We start from the raw sequence: 18,054 nt of genomic DNA on the forward strand, positions 1-18,054 counted from the left end.
TCTGCTTCACTGATCTGCTTTGCAGAATAGAGTGACAACTAAATCTGTATTGTTGAGCCTGCTCCATTGCCCACCTCCGCTCTGCTGTGGTAACCTGGGACTCACATGCAGTAGTCTTAGCAGCCAGTTGATAGGCACTCTGTAAAGAGGACTTCTCAATGACAAATAGGATTTGGCTGTTACCACCTACTGTGAGAAGAAAGAGGGGAGACACTTCGGTCAGCAGCACCTCTTGGGGTGATCTCCAGGCCTAAATACCCCAATTTATGGCATTTGTGAGGTTTGAGATGATGAGTTGGGGTCCTAAGGCCATAACTGAATCCCTGTGAAATCCAGGAAGGGGAACTTCTGTGTTTCTATGTGATGTCTAAGGCATATACAGGGTAATCGAGCTAGACCAGGCGCTGTTGGCAGATCCTTTGGAAGTACTTGATTCAGCTTGAAGATGGGCTTCTTGTTTTCACTTTCATTATGTCTTAGACTTTAACAAACAGCAGAACACCTGGGAATCCTAACTAAAAAGCATATTGTGGGACAAGTCTAATGTAGGACCCTAGAGTCTACATATAACTGGTCACTGATGCCACATTTTGAGGAGTAAAGTATCTGCTGTTAAGTGGTCTCTTTCCTGTGGTACCTTCCTTTATCTCAGTGACTAATATTAATGAACACTGCTAATGGTGTCTCCGGGTACTTTGGTACTGGTGACACTTGGTCATGGTGTTCTAGGAAGCATCCGTAGTGTCTCCTCAGTACCTTGTAGGGGTTCAGGATGATCACAAGGAGCAGGATACAAGCTTGCTGTATGTGTTATAGCTGTATCATTTTGGGTTTTGTCCCAGTGTTCCCGCCTTGATTGTACCTTCTACCCCATGATATAAAAACAGTGCAGCTTTTGGAGACTGTAGATTTGTTCATTCCCCAGCTCATTTCTGTTCTTGTGGTTTTCTGCTCCATTCTTCCACTTTGCATATTCATTTGTCTGCTCTTCACTCAGGATTTTAGTCTTCTTTCTTAATGTTCCTCAGAGGAGATGTACCAGTGCACTGTTGGCACCAGTCATGTGTTTTCCTCTAAGATGTAGGAAAGGTAACCTCTGAATATGTCTTTGAGATCCAGGAAATATGACTGATAAACATTTTTAAAATTCTTATGTTCTGTATCTGATATTTTGTAGTGTGTGTGATACCCACACTCACCGTATCCTAATGAAATAACTGGAATAAAGATTACAAAGCTCATTTAGTGGTTCAGTAATTTGAATTAGTAGTACAGTAGCTTTATGTGGTTTCCAAAACTTTTTTTTTTCTCTTCTCCTTTTACAAAAGAAAATATCTGTGGCGCTGGATGGCATTTGGTTGGAAACTCATGTTTGAAAATTACTACTGCTAAGGAGAATTATGACAACGCTAAATTGTCCTGTAGGAACCACAATGCCTTTTTGGCTTCTCTCACAACCCAGAAGAAGGTAGAATTTGTCCTTAAGCAGCTACGAATAATGCAGTCATCACAGAGCATGGTGAGTTAAAACCCTCAGAACTTAGTTGTGGGTATTCATCTTGCTATTGAATGTGTGACCGCGGCTTGTGTGTAGAAAGTCTGACATGTCCTGTGAGAGGAGGAATGCAGGAATACTAACATACAGGCATAATAGATCATGGAGCTGTAGTGGCAGATGAGTCTCTTCCTTTTTTTTTTTTTTTTTTTTTGACAGGCAGAGTGGACAGTGAGAGAGAGAGACAGAGAGAAAGGTCTTCCTTTGCCGTTGGTTCACCCTCCGATGGCCTCCGCGGCCGGCGCGCTGCGGCCGGCGCACCGCGCTGATCCGATGGCAGGAGCCAGGAGCCAGGTGCTTTTCCTGGTCTCCCATGGGGTGCAGGGCCCAAGCACCTGGGCCATCCTCCACTGCACTCCCTGGCCACAGCAGAGGGCTGGCCTGGAAGAGGGGCAACCGGGACAGAATCCGGTGCCCCGACCGGGACTAGAACCCGGTGTGCCGGCGCCGCTAGGCGGAGGATTAGCCTAGTGAGCCGCGGCGCCGGCTTGAGTCTCTTCCTTTAATAATCTTTTCTTAAAATTTTCAGTACTTTCTGTGTTTTTGTTAGTCATATCTTTTAAGTAACTTACAGTATGTGTGGATGATTATATGCAGGATGACTACTAATGTGTATATTTGTACATACTCGGGTGACATCAGTAGGTGATTGCATATTTGTTTTATCTCTGGATTCTGGGTGTTGTGGGGAAGGGAAAGGTCACTGCTAATTATGTAGGTTGGACTAAGCATCTGAATTCCCATAGAGTTGAGGTGTTATTACAGGGTAGCACCACAAAGTGTACTTCTGTTTGGGTCTTTCTGAGACCTGGCCAGCCAGAAAGAAGAGAGAGCACCTTCTCTTCAGGAGTTTCTGAGCTCAGAAAGGTCCCAGTTCCTTTCCTTTCCTTTCCTTTCCTTTCCTTTCCTTTCCTTTCCTTTCCTTTCCTTTCCTTTCCTTTCGTTCTTTCGTTCTTTCGTTCTTTCGTTCTTTCGTTCTTTCTTTTTTTTTTTGACAGGCAGGGTGGACAGTGAGAGAGATAGAGAGAAAAGGAGAAAGGTCTTCCTTTTTCCGTTGGTTCACCCCTCAATGGCCGCTGCAGCCGGCATACTGCGGTGATCCGAGGCCAGGAGCCAGGTGCTTCTCCTGGTCTCCCATGTGGGTGCAGGGCCCAAGCACTTGGGCCATCCTCCACTGCACTCCCGGGCCACAGCAGAGAGCTGGACTGGAAGAGGAGCAACCGGGACAGAATCCGGCGCCCCAACCAGGACTAGAACCCGGTGTGCTGTCGCCGCAGGCGGAGGATTAACCTATTGAGCCGTGGCACTGGCCTCCCAGTTCCCTTTCTGTCCACATAATTGCTGCCAGGTGGCTTGTGGCTGGTATTTCACCATCACATTTGCTTGTTTTTAGTCCAAAGGCCTAGACCTGTGATCCTACCCTCAGATAAGTAGAAACTCAGAAAACAGCTCTTTTTTTTTTTTTTTTTTTTTTTTGACAGGCAGAGTGGACAGTGAGAGAGAGAGACAGAGAGAAAGGTCTTCCTTTGCCGTTGGTTCACCCTCCAATGGCCGCCGCGGCCGGCGCGCTGCGGCCGGCGCACCGCGCTGATCCGATGGCAGGAGCCAGGAGCCAGGTGCTTTTCCTGGTCTCCCATGGGGTGCAGGGCCCAAGCACCTGGGCCATCCTCCACTGCACTCCCTGGCCACAGCAGAGGGCTGGCCTGGAAGAGGGGCAACCGGGACAGAATCCGGCGCCCCGACCGGGACTAGAACCCGGTGTGCCGGCGCCGCTAGGCGGAGGATTAGCCTACTGAGCCGCGGCGCCGGCCAGAAAACAGCTCTTTTGGCAGTGTTAGCAGTGGTACAGAGGGGTTTGAGGGCCATGTTCTTGTTAAACAGCGAGAAGTCAGGAACAGCACTTTCTCAGGTGTGGCCAATGTCTTGGCTATATTGGCTTCTTTTTTTTTTTAATTTATTTTTATTTTTATTTTTTGACAGGCAGAGTGGACAGTGAGAGAGAGAGAGACAGAGAGAAAGGTCTTCCTTTGCCGTTGGTTCACCCTCCAATGGCTGCCGCGGCCAGCCCGCTGCGGCCGGTGCACCGTGCTGATCCAATGGCAGGAGCCAGGTACTTATCCTGGTCTCCCATGGGGTGCAGGGCCCAAGCACTTGGGCCATCCTCCACTGCACTCCCTGGCCACAGCAGAGAGCTGGCCTGGAAGAGGGGCAACCGGGACAGAATCCGGTGCCCCGACCGGGACTAGAACCCGGTGTGCCGGCGCCGCAAGGCGGAGGATTAGCCTAGTAAGCCGCGGCGCCGGCCTATATTGGCTTCTGTGTACTTCCTAAACCACTATTCTAGATGACTGGGAGGTGCCCTGTATTTCTTTTCTCCAGTGCAATTTGGCTATGGTGTAGACACTGAAAATGCTGGTAATACATACAGTGTGTTGCCTTCAGGGAAGTCTCTGGCCACATTTGATATTTTGCATTTCAGTAGTTTTTTCGAATTTCATAATCTCCATTGGAGACTGTCCCTATTGTTTGTTTCTCTTTTGTCTTCTCTCCCAGCATTCTGTCCTTAGCTGTCAACTGCCCTTACCCTCAATCTTTCGCTCCCTCATAAAATGAATGGTTCACAGCTTTGCCCATTACCCTGGTGACTGTACCAGTGGTTATCAAGTCACATCTCTGAAAATTAGCTGTTTGGAAGGGTTCAACCATCCCAGCTGACCACAGATCTACCCTAGTTGCTTCTCTCTTCCTCAGGTTTTCTAGTTCTAAAGTTTAGGTTCTGTATATTCCGCCCTGCTGTGGCCACCTTTGTAAAACAGAAAGTCAGTCTTGTGGTAAGACTGTCTAAGGTATAATGTGCTTCTACAGCATAACTCTGGATGCAGCCCAGTCTGTAGAGTCCAGATGTTTATGAAAAACCAAGAAAGGATACCCAACCTAGCCTTTAAGGCAGAGGCTGGCTGATAGAGAGCTGTGAACAAGTAACCCCTGGAGGTGAGAGGCGAGAACTGGGCAGGGCAGAGAGGAGTGCTCCCTGTGTTTGCGTGCCCTGTGTGCAAGATGTGGAGATTGAGAGCATGGCTCTTTGAGCCTCAGGTAAGTTTGCATGATTAGCTGCAGCTGAGTGGGAAGGAACTGCTGTAGTGGGACCTCAAGAAGAAACCAAAGCTTACTCCTGAGAGACCTTGTCCACAGTGCTGCTAATGGCTTTGAATTTTATTATGAAGGCAAAGTGAAATTTTTGAAACTATTAATTTTGACTATTTTCTTTCCTGATTAAATAATATATATTTCAAAGGAAATTTTAAAAGTACTAATAGTAAAGAAAATAGTGGGGCCAGCACCGTGGCTCACTTGGTTAATCCTCTGCCTGGCTATTTCTTTTTTTTTTTTTTTTCTTTTTTTAAAAGTTTACTTCTTTTGAAATTAGAATTACAGAGAAGGAGAGGCAGAGAGAGAGAGAGAGAAAGAGAGAGAGAGAGAGAGATTCCATCTGCTGATTCACTCCTCAAATGGCTACAATAGCCAGAGCTAGGCCAGGCAGAAGCCAGGAGCCAGAACCTTCCTCTGGGACTCCCACTTGGTGCAGGAGCCCAAGGACTTGGGTCATCTTCCATTGCTTTCCCAGGGGCAATAGCAGGGAGCTGGATCAGAAGTAGAGCAGCCAGGACACAAGCTACTGCCTATATGGGGCACCAGCACTGTAGATGGCAGCTTAACCTGCTATGCCACAGCACCGGCCCCCAGCCATATCTTTTTTTAAAAGATATTGAAAAAGGCAGAAAGAAAGAAAGATTATCCATTTGCTGGTTCACTCCCGAAATGCCTACAGCACCCAGGGCTGGGCCACACTGAAGCCAGGAGCCTGGAACTCAATCTGAGTCTCCCACATGGATAGCAAAGACCCAAGTTCTTGAGTCATAACCTGCTGCCTCCCAGGGTGTACATTAGCAGGAAACTAGATCAGAAGCTAGTTGGGGTGGGGGGACAGCGCTGAGGCACAGTGGGTTAACATCCTGGCCTGAAGTGCCAGCATCCCATATGGGTGCCAGTTCGAGACCTGGCTGCTCCACTTCCAGTCCAGCTCTCTGCTATGGCCTGGGAAAACAGTACAAGATGGCCCAAGTCCTTGAGCCCCTACACCTGTGTGGGAGACCTGGTAGAAGCTCCTGGCTCCTGGCTTTGGATCAGCGCAGCTCCAGCCATTGCAGCCAATTGGGCAGTGAACCATCTCCTCTCTCTGTGTAACTCTGACTTTCAAATAAATCTTTAACAAAACAAAACAAAAAAACACACCCAATTGGGGAGCTAAACCCAGGCACTCTAATACGGGAATTGGGCATCCCAAGTGGCAGTTTAACTCTGTGCCAAAGGCCCACACCTGGGAGTAGTCATTTCTTCATGACATTTGTCATAGAATGTAGGAGTTTCAGAACTTGATCATCCCTTTGCTATTTAATCTGTAAAAATTTTGATATATTCTCTGAGCCATATTTTTGTGCTTTGTAAAATAACTATTACTGAAGTGAAAATCCATCCTTATCTGCTGTGGCTGACTTATAATCAGGAGGTTTTTCCTTTATCTTTGGGGCATACCTAACTTAATGATTTTTATCTAGAAGCTTGTTTTGGTCAAGGTATTGGTTGTATTCATAGCTATGTCTGATTTTTATCTATAGTCCAAACTTACTCTAACCCCTTGGGTTGGCCTTCGGAAGATCAATGTGTCCTACTGGTGCTGGGAAGATATGTCCCCATTTACAAATACTTTACTGCAGTGGATGCCATCTGAGCCCAGCGATGCTGGCTTCTGTGGAATCTTGTCAGAGCCCAGTACTCGGGGATTGAAGGCTGCAACCTGCATCAACCCACTCAATGGTAGCGTCTGTGAAAGGCCTGGTAAGGACATGGACGAATTAGATGCTGTTGAAAGTTTGTTGAGAGAGAAGCTGTAGGAGGCATTATTAAGAACTGAGATCTGTGAAATGGTCACAAAAACAGGTGGAGGATTTCAAGCAAATGAAGCAGAGTATAACCAAGACTTTCAAAAGTCAAAAGAAATAGTTTGTAGCTCTGAACAGTTTGAGCTATAACCAAACCCAGAATAACCAACACTGACTAAAAGAACTTAATGTTCTGACAATGAGATTGATTGGTTTGTTGACCACACACACACACACACACAAATTGAGAACTGCTCTGAAAGGCAGATTTCTTGGTATTGGCAGAGAAATGCTGGGGAAGAAAGAATAAAAGAGGAAAATATAAACAGATTTATTTGTTCCTTTAGCTTTGTCCTAAAAGTTCTTTGAAAAATTCATTTTACCCCAAGTATATAAATACACTAAACAGTTCGAAATTACTCTCATGTTCATTTTCTCTTTCATTTAGTGTAGTTCCTGAAATGATTTCATGACACCCCAATGGGTCATAACGCATGTTTGAAAGGTCTTTGACCTTAGCTGATGTGGTAGGAGCTCTAAATGTCTGTCTTGGGTTTAATTCCCAGCGAACCACAGTGCCAAGCAGTGCCGGACACCTTGTGCCTTGAGGACAGCATGTGGAGAGTGCACCAGCGGCAGCTCTGAGTGCATGTGGTGCAGCAACATGAAGCAGTGTGTGGACTCCAATGCCTACGTGGCCTCCTTTCCTTTCGGCCAGTGTATGGAGTGGTATACAATGAGCAGCTGTCCCCGTAAGTGAAACAAGAGTGCTAGCCACTTAGAAGTGCCCCAAGTGAGGGCAACAGTTCTTGCCATGGGGATGTGCTGTCAGCATAACTTGACCTTCTGCTCAAGTGTCTAAAGGCTGCTTGTTAAGATTGTCCTGCCTGATGAGAACCTTCCTGCAGAATCAGGCACAGTGATGCAAGTACATGTCGGATAGATTACAGAGTACGGAAATGACTTGCCCAACTTCAGTTTTGTATTGTTCAATCCGGGTACCGTCTCCACATCTTAGTCTCCTGATTTGGAAAGGAAGTGCTCTCCAGTAAATGACCTCTACAGTCCCTTTACCTCCAACCTCCTGAGATTGAGAGGAAGGGAGGGAGGGTCCTATGATGTGTTATAAAAACATAGAAATTTTAAAATTCATTATCTCATTTAATTAATCAGGCTAGAATTTTTGACTTGCAGAAGTTGAATAGTCTGCTAAAAAAATTTACAGTGAATTAAAATCTACCTGTAATAATGAATTGCTACTTGTGTGTGTGTATTTTTTTTAATAGCTGAAAATTGTTCAGGCTACTGTACCTGTAGTCATTGCTTAGAGCAACCAGGCTGTGGCTGGTGTACGGATCCCAGCAATACTGGCAAAGGGAAATGCATAGAAGGCTCTTATAAAGGACCAGTGAAGATGCCTTCCCAGGCCCCGATGGGGAATTCCTATCCACAGCCCCTCCTCAATTCCAGCATGTGCCTGGAGGACAGCAGATACAACTGGTCTTTCATTCACTGTCCAGGTAAGGTGCCTGGAGTTTCCAGTTCCAGTTTTCATTACCTATTTCTGAAAAACAAAACCTTGAAAGCTGCATTATTTATATGGATTTCCTCTCAGAAAAAAATAGAAATAGCAGATAATTTTAAGAGAAATATTTCATGTAAAAATATTTTAAAGTCAATTAATAAAAATATTGAGAACCTCAAGTGAGTTATTCTGTTATAAAATAATATATGCTCATTATACAAAAATATTATGGATATACTATGGGACTATGAAAAGTTCATGGAAAATGTACATTAAGAAAAAAATCATGGACACATTTCAAAAATGTTTACCAAGGTAAACTCATTTTTTTAAAAAAAAGTTTATTTATTTATTTGAAAGTCAGAGTTACACAGAGAGAGAAGGAGAGGAAGAGAGAGAGAGAGAGAGGTCTTCCATCCGCTGGTTCACTCCCCAATTTGCTGCAATGGCCAGAGCTGCGCCGATCTGAAGCCAGGAGCCAGAAGCCTACTCCAGGTCTCCCACACGGGTGCAGGGGCCCAAGGACTTGGGCCATCTTGTACTGCTTTCCCAGGCCATAGTAGAGAGCTGGATCGGAAGTGGGGCAGCGGGGACTCAAACGGGTGCCCATATGGGATGCCAGCACTGCAGGCAGCGGCCTTACCCACTGTGCCACAGCGCTGGCCCCATAAACTCATTTCTTAATTTCATTTTTCAATGAACTTTTAAGAGTACCTCATATGTAAAATGAAAAGTAAAATTGTTCTCACCTCCTGTTCTTACAAAGGTAAAAACTTTTTTTTTTCTTTTCCTTTGGTAAAAACTTTTTAACAGTTTGAGATAGCCCTACACATACAAATCTATGTTTTGTTTTGTTTTGTTTTTGTTTTTGTTTTTGTTTTGACAGGCAGAGTGGACAGTGAGAGAGACAGAGAGAAAGGTCTTCCTTTGCCACTGGTTTACCCACCAATGGCCGCCGCGGCCGGCACGCTGCGGCCAGTGCACCGTGCTGACAAATCTGTGTTTTTAAAAATAAATAGTACTATGCTGTATATATGCATATAATTATAAACTGTTCTACAGTTTCTCTTTTACTTAAAATGCATCATGACCTTTGTTGGAAAAAATTAAAAATAACATCTGCCAGTTCAGAAATTCCTCTCACAGATGCAGGAAAGAAAGAAAATACTTTTATTATTAAATAAATGTTAAACCAGACCCCGATGCACTAATGAGATTGCAAAGATAGAGAAATGACAAAGACTGTATATTTAATCCAGTATGTAAATATTCTCAAGATAAACCATAGTTTGTCCTCATGAAAGATTTGACAGCATCATTTGTAGTACATTCTTTCATAGTTCATCCTAAATTGAACTGGTAATTGGAGTGGCTACCTGTGCTAATTAATTACCTTTATCCAACAGAAAATAAAACTTTTATCTTTATAGCAAGCAGGTGAGGTTGCAACTTGGAACAGTGCATGCACCTAAGCTAACTTCCCTAAGTGACAGGGGCATGGGGCTCTGTCTTCCTTGGTTTCAAAGAGATTGCTCCCAGGTCTTTCAGAAAAACACTCCAGGATTGTAAGAATGACAAGAACTTATTTAAACTTTTAATATGATTACCTTACACATCAAAGGAATAGAAGAAGGATTTATAATTACAAGTCTTTTTACTGAAATACTCAAAGGAAATCAAAGGAAAGGGAGAGGGAAAAGGATCTCTCTCTCTCTCTTTTTTTTTTTTTTTTTACACAAGAGGGACATTTCAGTCCTTCCTCCCTCTCTCTTTTAAGCCAGTGCAGAAAGGAGTAGATCAGGAGCTAGCCTAAAGTCTGGACCTGGACCTGCTGGGTGGCTGGGGTAGGGGTGAGGGGCAGTTGTTCCTGAGAAGGGACTCAGAGAAATTAGCCTTTGATTCAGACTTGAAGTAAGGAATGTGCCTGTGGGCTTCCAGAAAGAACAGCTGGGAGGGGCTGAACAGGTGCAAAGACTCCCAAAAGATTAGTGGAAAGAACTTCTCCAAGAACCTGTCAGACAGTGCCATTAATGGAGGACTTCTGTAAGGGAAAGACCGCTGTAAACAAAGGTAAAAGGCAAGAGATGGGGCCAGTGCTGTGGCTTAGGGGATTACGCTGCTGCCTGCAGCATTGGCATCCCACATGGCCACCAGTTCAATTCCGGATGCTTCACTTCCTATCCAGATCTCTGCTAATGCACCTGGGAAAAGCAGTGGAGAGTGGCCCAAGAGCTTGGATCCCTGCACCCACGTGGGAGACCCAGGCTCCTGGCTCCTGGCTTCTATTCTGGCTCAGCTCCAGCCATTGTGCCGATTTGGGAAGTGAACCATTGGATGGAAGATCTCTCTCTCTCTGTCTCCCTCTCTCTCTAATGCTGCCTTTCAAATAAAAAACAAATAAATCTTTAAAAAAAAAAAAAAAAAGAGGGGGGAGGGCAAGAGACAGACTGAGAGAAAATACCTGCAGTGATAAAACATCTGATTATTCCCAGAGCATGTAAACCCCTGCCTTCTAGGGGAAAAAACAAGCTAAATGTCAGTTCAGCTGAAAGAGTGGGCAAGGGGTGCAAAGAATCCATTCTCAGAAAAGCAGATGGACAAGTTATCTCAAGTGAAATGACAGCTCACAGCGTAGAAGAAAATACTTTTAAATCATGCATCGGATAAGAGTCTAATTCCAGTATACGTAAGTCTTAAAACTCAACAATAAAAAACAACTCAATTAAGAAATTAATAAAGGAGTTACATGTAACATATCTCCAAAGAAGAAGTGCAGATGGCCAGTAAACATAGGAAAAGATGTTCAGTGTCATTCATCAATAGAGATATCTAAGTCACCACCACAATGAGCTACCATTTCACACCCAGTGAGAGACAGTTTTAAAAAGACAGAGTATTTAGGGCAGGCGCCGCGGCTCACTAGGCTAATCCTCCGCCTTGCGGCGCCAGCACACTGGGTTCTAGTCCCGGTTGGGGCGCCGGATTCTGTCCCGGTTGCCCCTCTTCCAGGCCAGCTCTCTGCTGTGGCCCGGGAGTGCAGTGGAGGATGGCCCAAGTCCTTGGGCCCTGCACCCCATGGGAGACCAGGAGAAGCACCTGGCTCCTGCCATCGGATCAGCGCGGTGCGCCGGCCGCAGCGGGCTGGCCGCGGCGGCCATTGGAGGGTGAACCAACAGCAAAAGGAAGACCTTTCTCTCTGTCTCTCTCTCACTGTCCACTCTGCCTGTCAAAATAAAAATAAAAATAAAATAAAAAAAGACAGAAGTATTGGCAAGGATGTGGAGAAATTAGGACTCTGTTACATTGCTGATAGTATTGTTAAATGGAATAACTACTTTGGAAAAACAGTTTAGATCAAAAAGTTAAACATAGAAGCTGGCATTGTGGCATAGTGGGTAAAGTCACCACCTGCAATGCTGGCATCCCATGTGGGCGCTGGTTCATGTCTCAGCTGCTCCACTTCTGATCCAGCTTCTTGCTAATGGCCTGGGAAAAGCAGTGGAAGATGGTTCAAGTACTGGGGCTCCTGCAGCCTGCATAGGAGACCCAGAAGAAGATCCTGGCTCCTGGCTTTCGCCTGTTATAGCCGCAGCCACTGCAGCCATTTGGGGAGTGAACCAGCAAATGGAAGGCCTCTCTCTGTTTTTCCCTCTCTCTCTGTCTTGACTTTCAAGTAAATAAATAAATCTTTAAAATTAAAAAGTTAAACATAGTTATCACATAGCTGAGCATATGTCCAAGAGAATTGAAAACATGTATCTCCCAAAGACTTGTACATGAATGTGCAAAGATAAAAACTACCTGAATATCTGTTGGCAGGCAAATGAGTAAACAAAGTGAGTGACTGAGATGCCTGCCTGGTTTGTGAGGTGTACTCTTGTCATTAGACTTGGCTGGCATGCTTACTGCCGCAAAAAAAGAAATGAAAGAAAAGCTTCTATTCATACAATAGAATTTGGCAAGGAAATGGAGTGAAGTACTGATATATTCTGTAACATGAGTGAACCTCAGAATCATGCTATGTTAAAAAAAGAAGCCAGGTATAAAATATATATTATATGATACCCTTTAAATGAAATGTCTCAAAAAGGCCAATCTTTAGAGGCAGCAAGTAGATGATTAGTGGTTTGTAGAGCAGGGGATGGAAATGAGAAATTATAGACTTGGAGTTTTTCCGAGTAGCTGCACCGTTTTACATTCTCACCCACAGAGTGTGGACGTTCAGATTATTCCTTATCCCTACCAGCACTTGTTATCTGTTCGTCTGTTGATTATATTTGTTCTGGTGGATAAGAAGTGTTACCTCATTGTGGTTTTGATTTTCATTTCTCTAATGATTAGTGAAATTAAGCATCCTGTCTAGTCATTTGTATAGCTTCTTTGGAGAAATGTCTATTCTAATTCTTACCCATTTAAAAATAGTGTTGTCTTTTATTGTTGAGCTATAAAAGTACTTTATGAATTCTGGTTACAAGTCTCTTCCTAAATATATAATATGCAAATATTTTCTCCCATCCGGAGAGTTTCTTTTCACTTTCTTTTTTGTTTTTTAAGCTTTATTATTTGAAAGGCAGAGTGGCAGAGACAGAGATAAAGAGAAAGACATCTTCCATCTACTGGTTTACTCCATAAATGGCCACAAAAGCCAGGGCTGGGCCAGATCAAAGCCAAAAGCCCAGAACTCTGTCCAGTTCTCCCACATGGGTGGTAGAAACCCAAGTACTTGAGCCATCATCTGCTACCTTCCCAGACACATTAGCCGGGAGCTGAATCAGAAGTAGAACAGCAGAGACTTGAACTTGTTTTCCATTATGGGTTGCTGGCATGGCATGCAGAGGCTTAACCCACTACACCACAAAACTAGCCCCTCTTTTCACCTTAATGGTGTCTTTGGAAATAAAATTTTATTAGATCCAGTGTATCAGTGTTTTTATTTGTCCTATGTGCTTTTTTGGTATATATCTAAAAAGTCAGTGCCTAAGTAACTTCAAATCTCAAAGAGTTACTCCTATGTTTTCTTTGAAAAGTTCCATAGATTTATTTCATATGTTAGATCCTTGATTGGTTTTGAGTGAGTTTTTTGTATATTTGTGTGTATATTTTGTATTTTTTTTTGTATATTTGTGTGTATATTTGTATATGTAATGTGAGGGAGGGGTCTAAACTCTGCATGTTGGTGTGATCTCTGTCGTTTGTTGAAACAATTGGGTTTTTACTGTTGAATTTTATTGGCACATTTATTGCAAATTGGTTGACTGAATATTAGAGCTTATTTCTAGGTCCTCAGTTATACCTCATTGACCTATATATCTGGCCTTATGCCAGCATCACATTAGTTTTGATCATGGTAGCTTTATAGTAAGTTTTGAAATTGAAAAGTCTAAATACTCCAATTTTGTTCCTATCTTTCTAGACTGTTACGACTATTCTGGGTTCTTTGCATTTCTGCTTGAATTTTAGAATGAGTTTGTCATTTCTGCAACAACAAAAATCCAGCTTCATAGTAAGGATTGTGTTGAATCTATTGATCAATTTAGGGTACATTGCCATCCTTTTCTTTTTTCTTTTTTATTTTTTGACAGGCAGAGTTAGATAGAGAGACAGAGAGAAAGGTCTTCCTTCTGTTGGTTCACCCCCCCAAATGGCCGCTACGGCCAGTGCGCTGTGGCCGGTGCACTGCGCCAATACGAAGCCAGGAGCCAGGTGCTTCCTCCTGGTCTCCCACGCGGTTGCAGGGCCCAGGCACTTGGGCCATCCTCCACTGCCTTCCCGGGCCACAGCAGAGAGCTGGACTGGAAGAGGGGCAACCGAGACAGAATCCGGTGCCCCAACCGGGACTAGAACGTGGGGTGCCAGCACTGCAGGCGGAGGATTAGCCTAGTGAGCCACAGTGCCGGCCCTTTTTTTTTTTAAGATTTAATTATTTATTTGAAAATCAGAGTTACACAGAGAGAAAAGGAGAGGCAGAAAGAGGTCGTCCATCCGCTGGTTCACTCCCCAGTTGGCTGCAACAGCTGGAGCTGTGTCAATCTGAAGCCAGAAGCAAGGAACTTCTTCCAGGTCTCCCACACAGGTGCAGGGGCCCAAGCACTTGGGCCATCTTCCACTGCCTTCTCAGGCCATAGCAGAGAGCTGGATCAGAAGTGGAGCAGTCGGGACCCGAACCAGCACCCATATGGGATGTTGACATTGCAGGCGGCGGCTTTACCTGCTATACCACAGCGCTGGCCCCTCACCTATTTACTTTCTTTCAGCATTGTTTTATAGGTTTCAGTGTACATATCCTACACTTATTTTATTAAATTTATTATATGAAGTATTTTTATTCTTCATGCTACTAGAAATGGAATTGTTATGAATTTTATTTTTGATTGTTTATTATTAGTATGTAGAGTTACAGTTGATTTTTATATGTGGCTCTTGTGTCATATAACCTTGCTGAACTTATACTAGATTTGCTAGTATAAAATTAAGTGAAAGCGGTTGAGTTTGCAGTGTTTGCTTGGCAGTCAAGCAGCCAGTTAGGATGCCTACTTTCACATAGGAGTGTCTGGGTTTAATACCTGGCTCCGTCTTTTGACCCAGTTGCCTGCTAATGAAAACCAGTAGACAATAGTGATGGCTGAAGTAATTGGGTCCCTGCCACCCTCACAGGAGATTGAGTTCCTGGCTCATAGCTTTCTCTGCAGTTGCTGTTACAGGCATTTGGGGAGTGAGCTAGCAGATTAGAAGACTGGTCATACTCTGGTGCTGTGTGTGTATGTGTGTATGTCTCATTCTGTCTCAAAAAAATAAAATAAAAGTGGTTGAGTATAGGCATCGTTGTCTTGTTTCCTTTTTTTTTTTTTTTTTTTTTTTTTTTAAGATTTACTTATTTGCTTGAAAGACAGAGTTACAGAGGGGCAGAGGGAGAGAGAGAGAAAGAGAGAGAAAGGTCTTCCATCCGCTGGTTCACTCCCCAGATGGCTACAACGGTGGAACTGTGCCGATCTGAAGCCAGGAGCCAGAGGAGCTTCCTCTGGATCACCTACGAGGGTGTAAGGGCCCAAGGACTTGGACCATCTTCTATTGGTTTCCCAGGCCATAGCAGAGAGCTGGATCGGAAGTGGAGCAGCCGGGACTCAAACAATGCCCATATGGGATGCCGGCACTGCAGGCAGCGGCTTTACCCAGTACACCACAGCGCCGGCCCCTTGTTCCCTTTTTAGGTGGAAAGAATTCAAAGAATTCAGTCTTTCTCCATTAACTATGATATTTGTTTATGTTTTTCATACATGGTCTTTAACAGTTTGAAAAAGATTTTGAGGGTTTTGTTGTAAATGAGTGCTTGATTTTGTCAAACGCTTTTTCTGTGTCTACCAAGGCTATCATGTGGTTTTGTTTATATTTATCTTTATTTATATAGATTAATATATACTATGTGTTATATTAATCGATTTAAGGATATTAAACCAGCTTTGCATTCCATAAAGCCCATTTGATCATGATGTATCATCCTTAAGATGTTGCTGGGTTCAGTTTGCTGATTTTGTTACCTATATCCATGAGGGATATAGCTTGTAGTTCCTTTTCTTGTGATCCTGACTTTGGTATCAGGATAGTACCGGCTTCCACACACTGATTCAGGATGCATTCCCTTCTCCTCAGTTTAATGAGGAAGAGTTTGTGAAAAGTTAGTATTTTGTTTAAATATTGAATCCACCTGTGGGCCTAGGCTTTGCTTATAAGAAAATTTCGATTATTATTTTTTTCTTTTTAAATAAGTTGTTTAATTTGATCATTTTTAAGAGATTTATTTTATTTATTTGAAAAGCAGAATGACAGAGAAGGAGAGATAGAGAAATAGATATTCTGTTTGATTCACTCCCTACATGGTACAATGGCTAGGGCTGAGTCAGGCTGAAGCCAGGAGCCTGGAACTCCCATTCACGTCTCCCATGGGGGTGCAAGGGCTCTTGGGCCATCTTCCACTGCTTTCCCAGGCACATTAGCAGGGAGCTGGATCTGAAGCAGGGAAGCCAGGACTTGAACTGGCACTCTGATGTGAGATGCCAGCATCACAGGCCACAGCAGCTTAACCCTCCAATGGCCCCCACGGCTGGCGCATCGCACTGATCTGAAGCCAGGAGCCAGGTGCTTCTCCTGGTCTCCCATGGGGTGCAGGGCCCTAGCACTTGGGCCATCCTCCACTGCCTTCCTGGGCCATAGCAGAGAGCTGGCCTGGAAGAGGGGCAACCGGGACAGAATCTGGCGCCCCGACTGGGACTAGAACCTGGTGTGCCAGCACCGCAAGGCAGAAGATTAGCCTATTGAGCCACGGCGCCGGCCTAAAGCTTACATATTTCTGTTACCTGAGATAGTCAGTTGCAGTAGGCAATTCTGTATTTTGTATACTTTGTATAACATTGTAGTTTTTAAAAAATATTTATTTATTTTAGAGACAGAGTTACAGAGAGGGAAAGACAGAGATTATCCACCCACTGGTTCACTCCCCAAATGGCCAGAACTGGGCTGATCTGAAACCAGGAGCCATCAGCTTCTTCCAGATCTCCCCGTTGGTACAGGAGCTCAAGGACTTTTGCCGCCTTCCACTGCTTTCCCAGGCCATTAGCAGGGAACTGGATCAAAAGTGGAGCAGCTGGGGTTCAAACCAGTGCCAATATGGGATGCTGGTGCCGCAGACGAGGCTTAACCTATTATGCCATGGCGCCAACCCCTCGAGTCAGTATTGATAGTCTGTATTTTTCTAGGAATGTGTCTGTTTCATTTGAGTAATCAAATTTGTTGGCATATAATTCATGTTATTTTCTTACAGATAGTTTTCTAGCCATTTATATATTCTATTGGTTAATCTGAAGGGGCGTTCATTTGATGTCTAATTTGTTTTATTCTTTTACATATTGCAAGGACTCTAAATATTGTGAAAACTTCAGAACTTTCTTTTTTGTTTTGTCAGTGCAATAATTCACACTTCTTTGAATTTACTAAAATAAGTATTTTTTTATTCTCCTTTGTTTATTGAATTAACTCTTCCTTCAGCATTAGTGGTAAGTCCTCAAGGTTGACTTGATTCATAACTGAATGTGTAGCTTTATCAGCATTGGCTATTGGTTGAGTGTACTGAGCTGTGAGGGTGTAGTGTGAGGTCCTAAAGCAGAAGCTAGCCAGCCAGGCTCAGGACTCCCCATCTGCGGTCTTCTCTGACTGCTTTGAATGTGCCTTTTCTCATTGGAGGAATGAAGGAACAATGGGCCCAGGTGCCTGGATACATTTGGCATATACATGATTGTGACAGATGCTTCTCCTCTTGGGTTCGGTGGAAACCTAAGGATAGCTGGTGCATCACCTTGATTCTTCTTTCTGATCCCGGCCTCTCCTCCTCTGCCTCCCACTCCTCTCCCATCCAGAACTGTCCTTTTCCACTGCAGCCCCTGGACAGATTCCTCAGCCAGCTGGTGAGCAGGAGCAGAGCAGGCCGTATGTCACTTCTGCTGTCCACCACTTGCCTGGGGCTTCCTGTGGCTCCCAGCCTCTGCTGGTGTTGATTGGTAACGTGCATCTAGTCACTTGGACTGTCTCCTCCTCCTCCTATGTTAGGATACAGGTGCCTCTGTTCCACTTTGTCTGTCAGATTGACCCTGTTGACTGTATAATTTCTAGAAATTTCTGACTACTTCAGAAGTATTTCTTAACATTTAGGATTGCCCTTTTCCTCTTATCCCACTCTCCTGTTGATTTATCTGTGTTTTTATATTTCTTCTGGAATTTCTATGAGATTTTTTAAGGGGTGAGAAGAGCATTTTTTCAATCTTTTTAAAGTGACTCAGAATACAGATATTTTTGTAAATGATTTTAGGTATTACATTTTGTATCTATGTTGTGCTTTACCCTTTGCTACATAAAGATTGTTAATCTCAGGCCGGCGCCACGGCTCACTAGGCTAATCCTCCGCCTAGCGGCGCCGGCACACCGGGTTCTAGTCCCGGTTGGGGTGCCGGATTCTGTCCCGGTTGCCCCTCTTCCAGGCCAGCTCT

The 18,054-nt window shown here is 44.1% G+C and overlaps 1 protein-coding gene across 1 annotated transcript in view; it reads left to right on the forward strand.

Annotated features, from left to right (window-relative positions):
* Positions 1 to 18,054, forward strand: part of ATRN (attractin) — a 160,286-nt gene that overhangs the window by 96,472 nt on the left and 45,760 nt on the right. The window contains exons 15-18 of the mRNA XM_002710922.5: positions 1,329 to 1,519; positions 6,232 to 6,451; positions 7,062 to 7,247; positions 7,782 to 8,015. Coding sequence (XP_002710968.1) covers positions 1,329 to 1,519; positions 6,232 to 6,451; positions 7,062 to 7,247; positions 7,782 to 8,015 — 831 coding nt within the window. The remainder of the gene's footprint in view (positions 1 to 1,328; positions 1,520 to 6,231; positions 6,452 to 7,061; positions 7,248 to 7,781; positions 8,016 to 18,054) is intronic.

Source organism: Oryctolagus cuniculus, chromosome 11 (assembly GCF_964237555.1).
Source record: "Oryctolagus cuniculus chromosome 11, mOryCun1.1, whole genome shotgun sequence".
Taxonomy (NCBI): Eukaryota; Metazoa; Chordata; class Mammalia; order Lagomorpha; family Leporidae; genus Oryctolagus; species Oryctolagus cuniculus.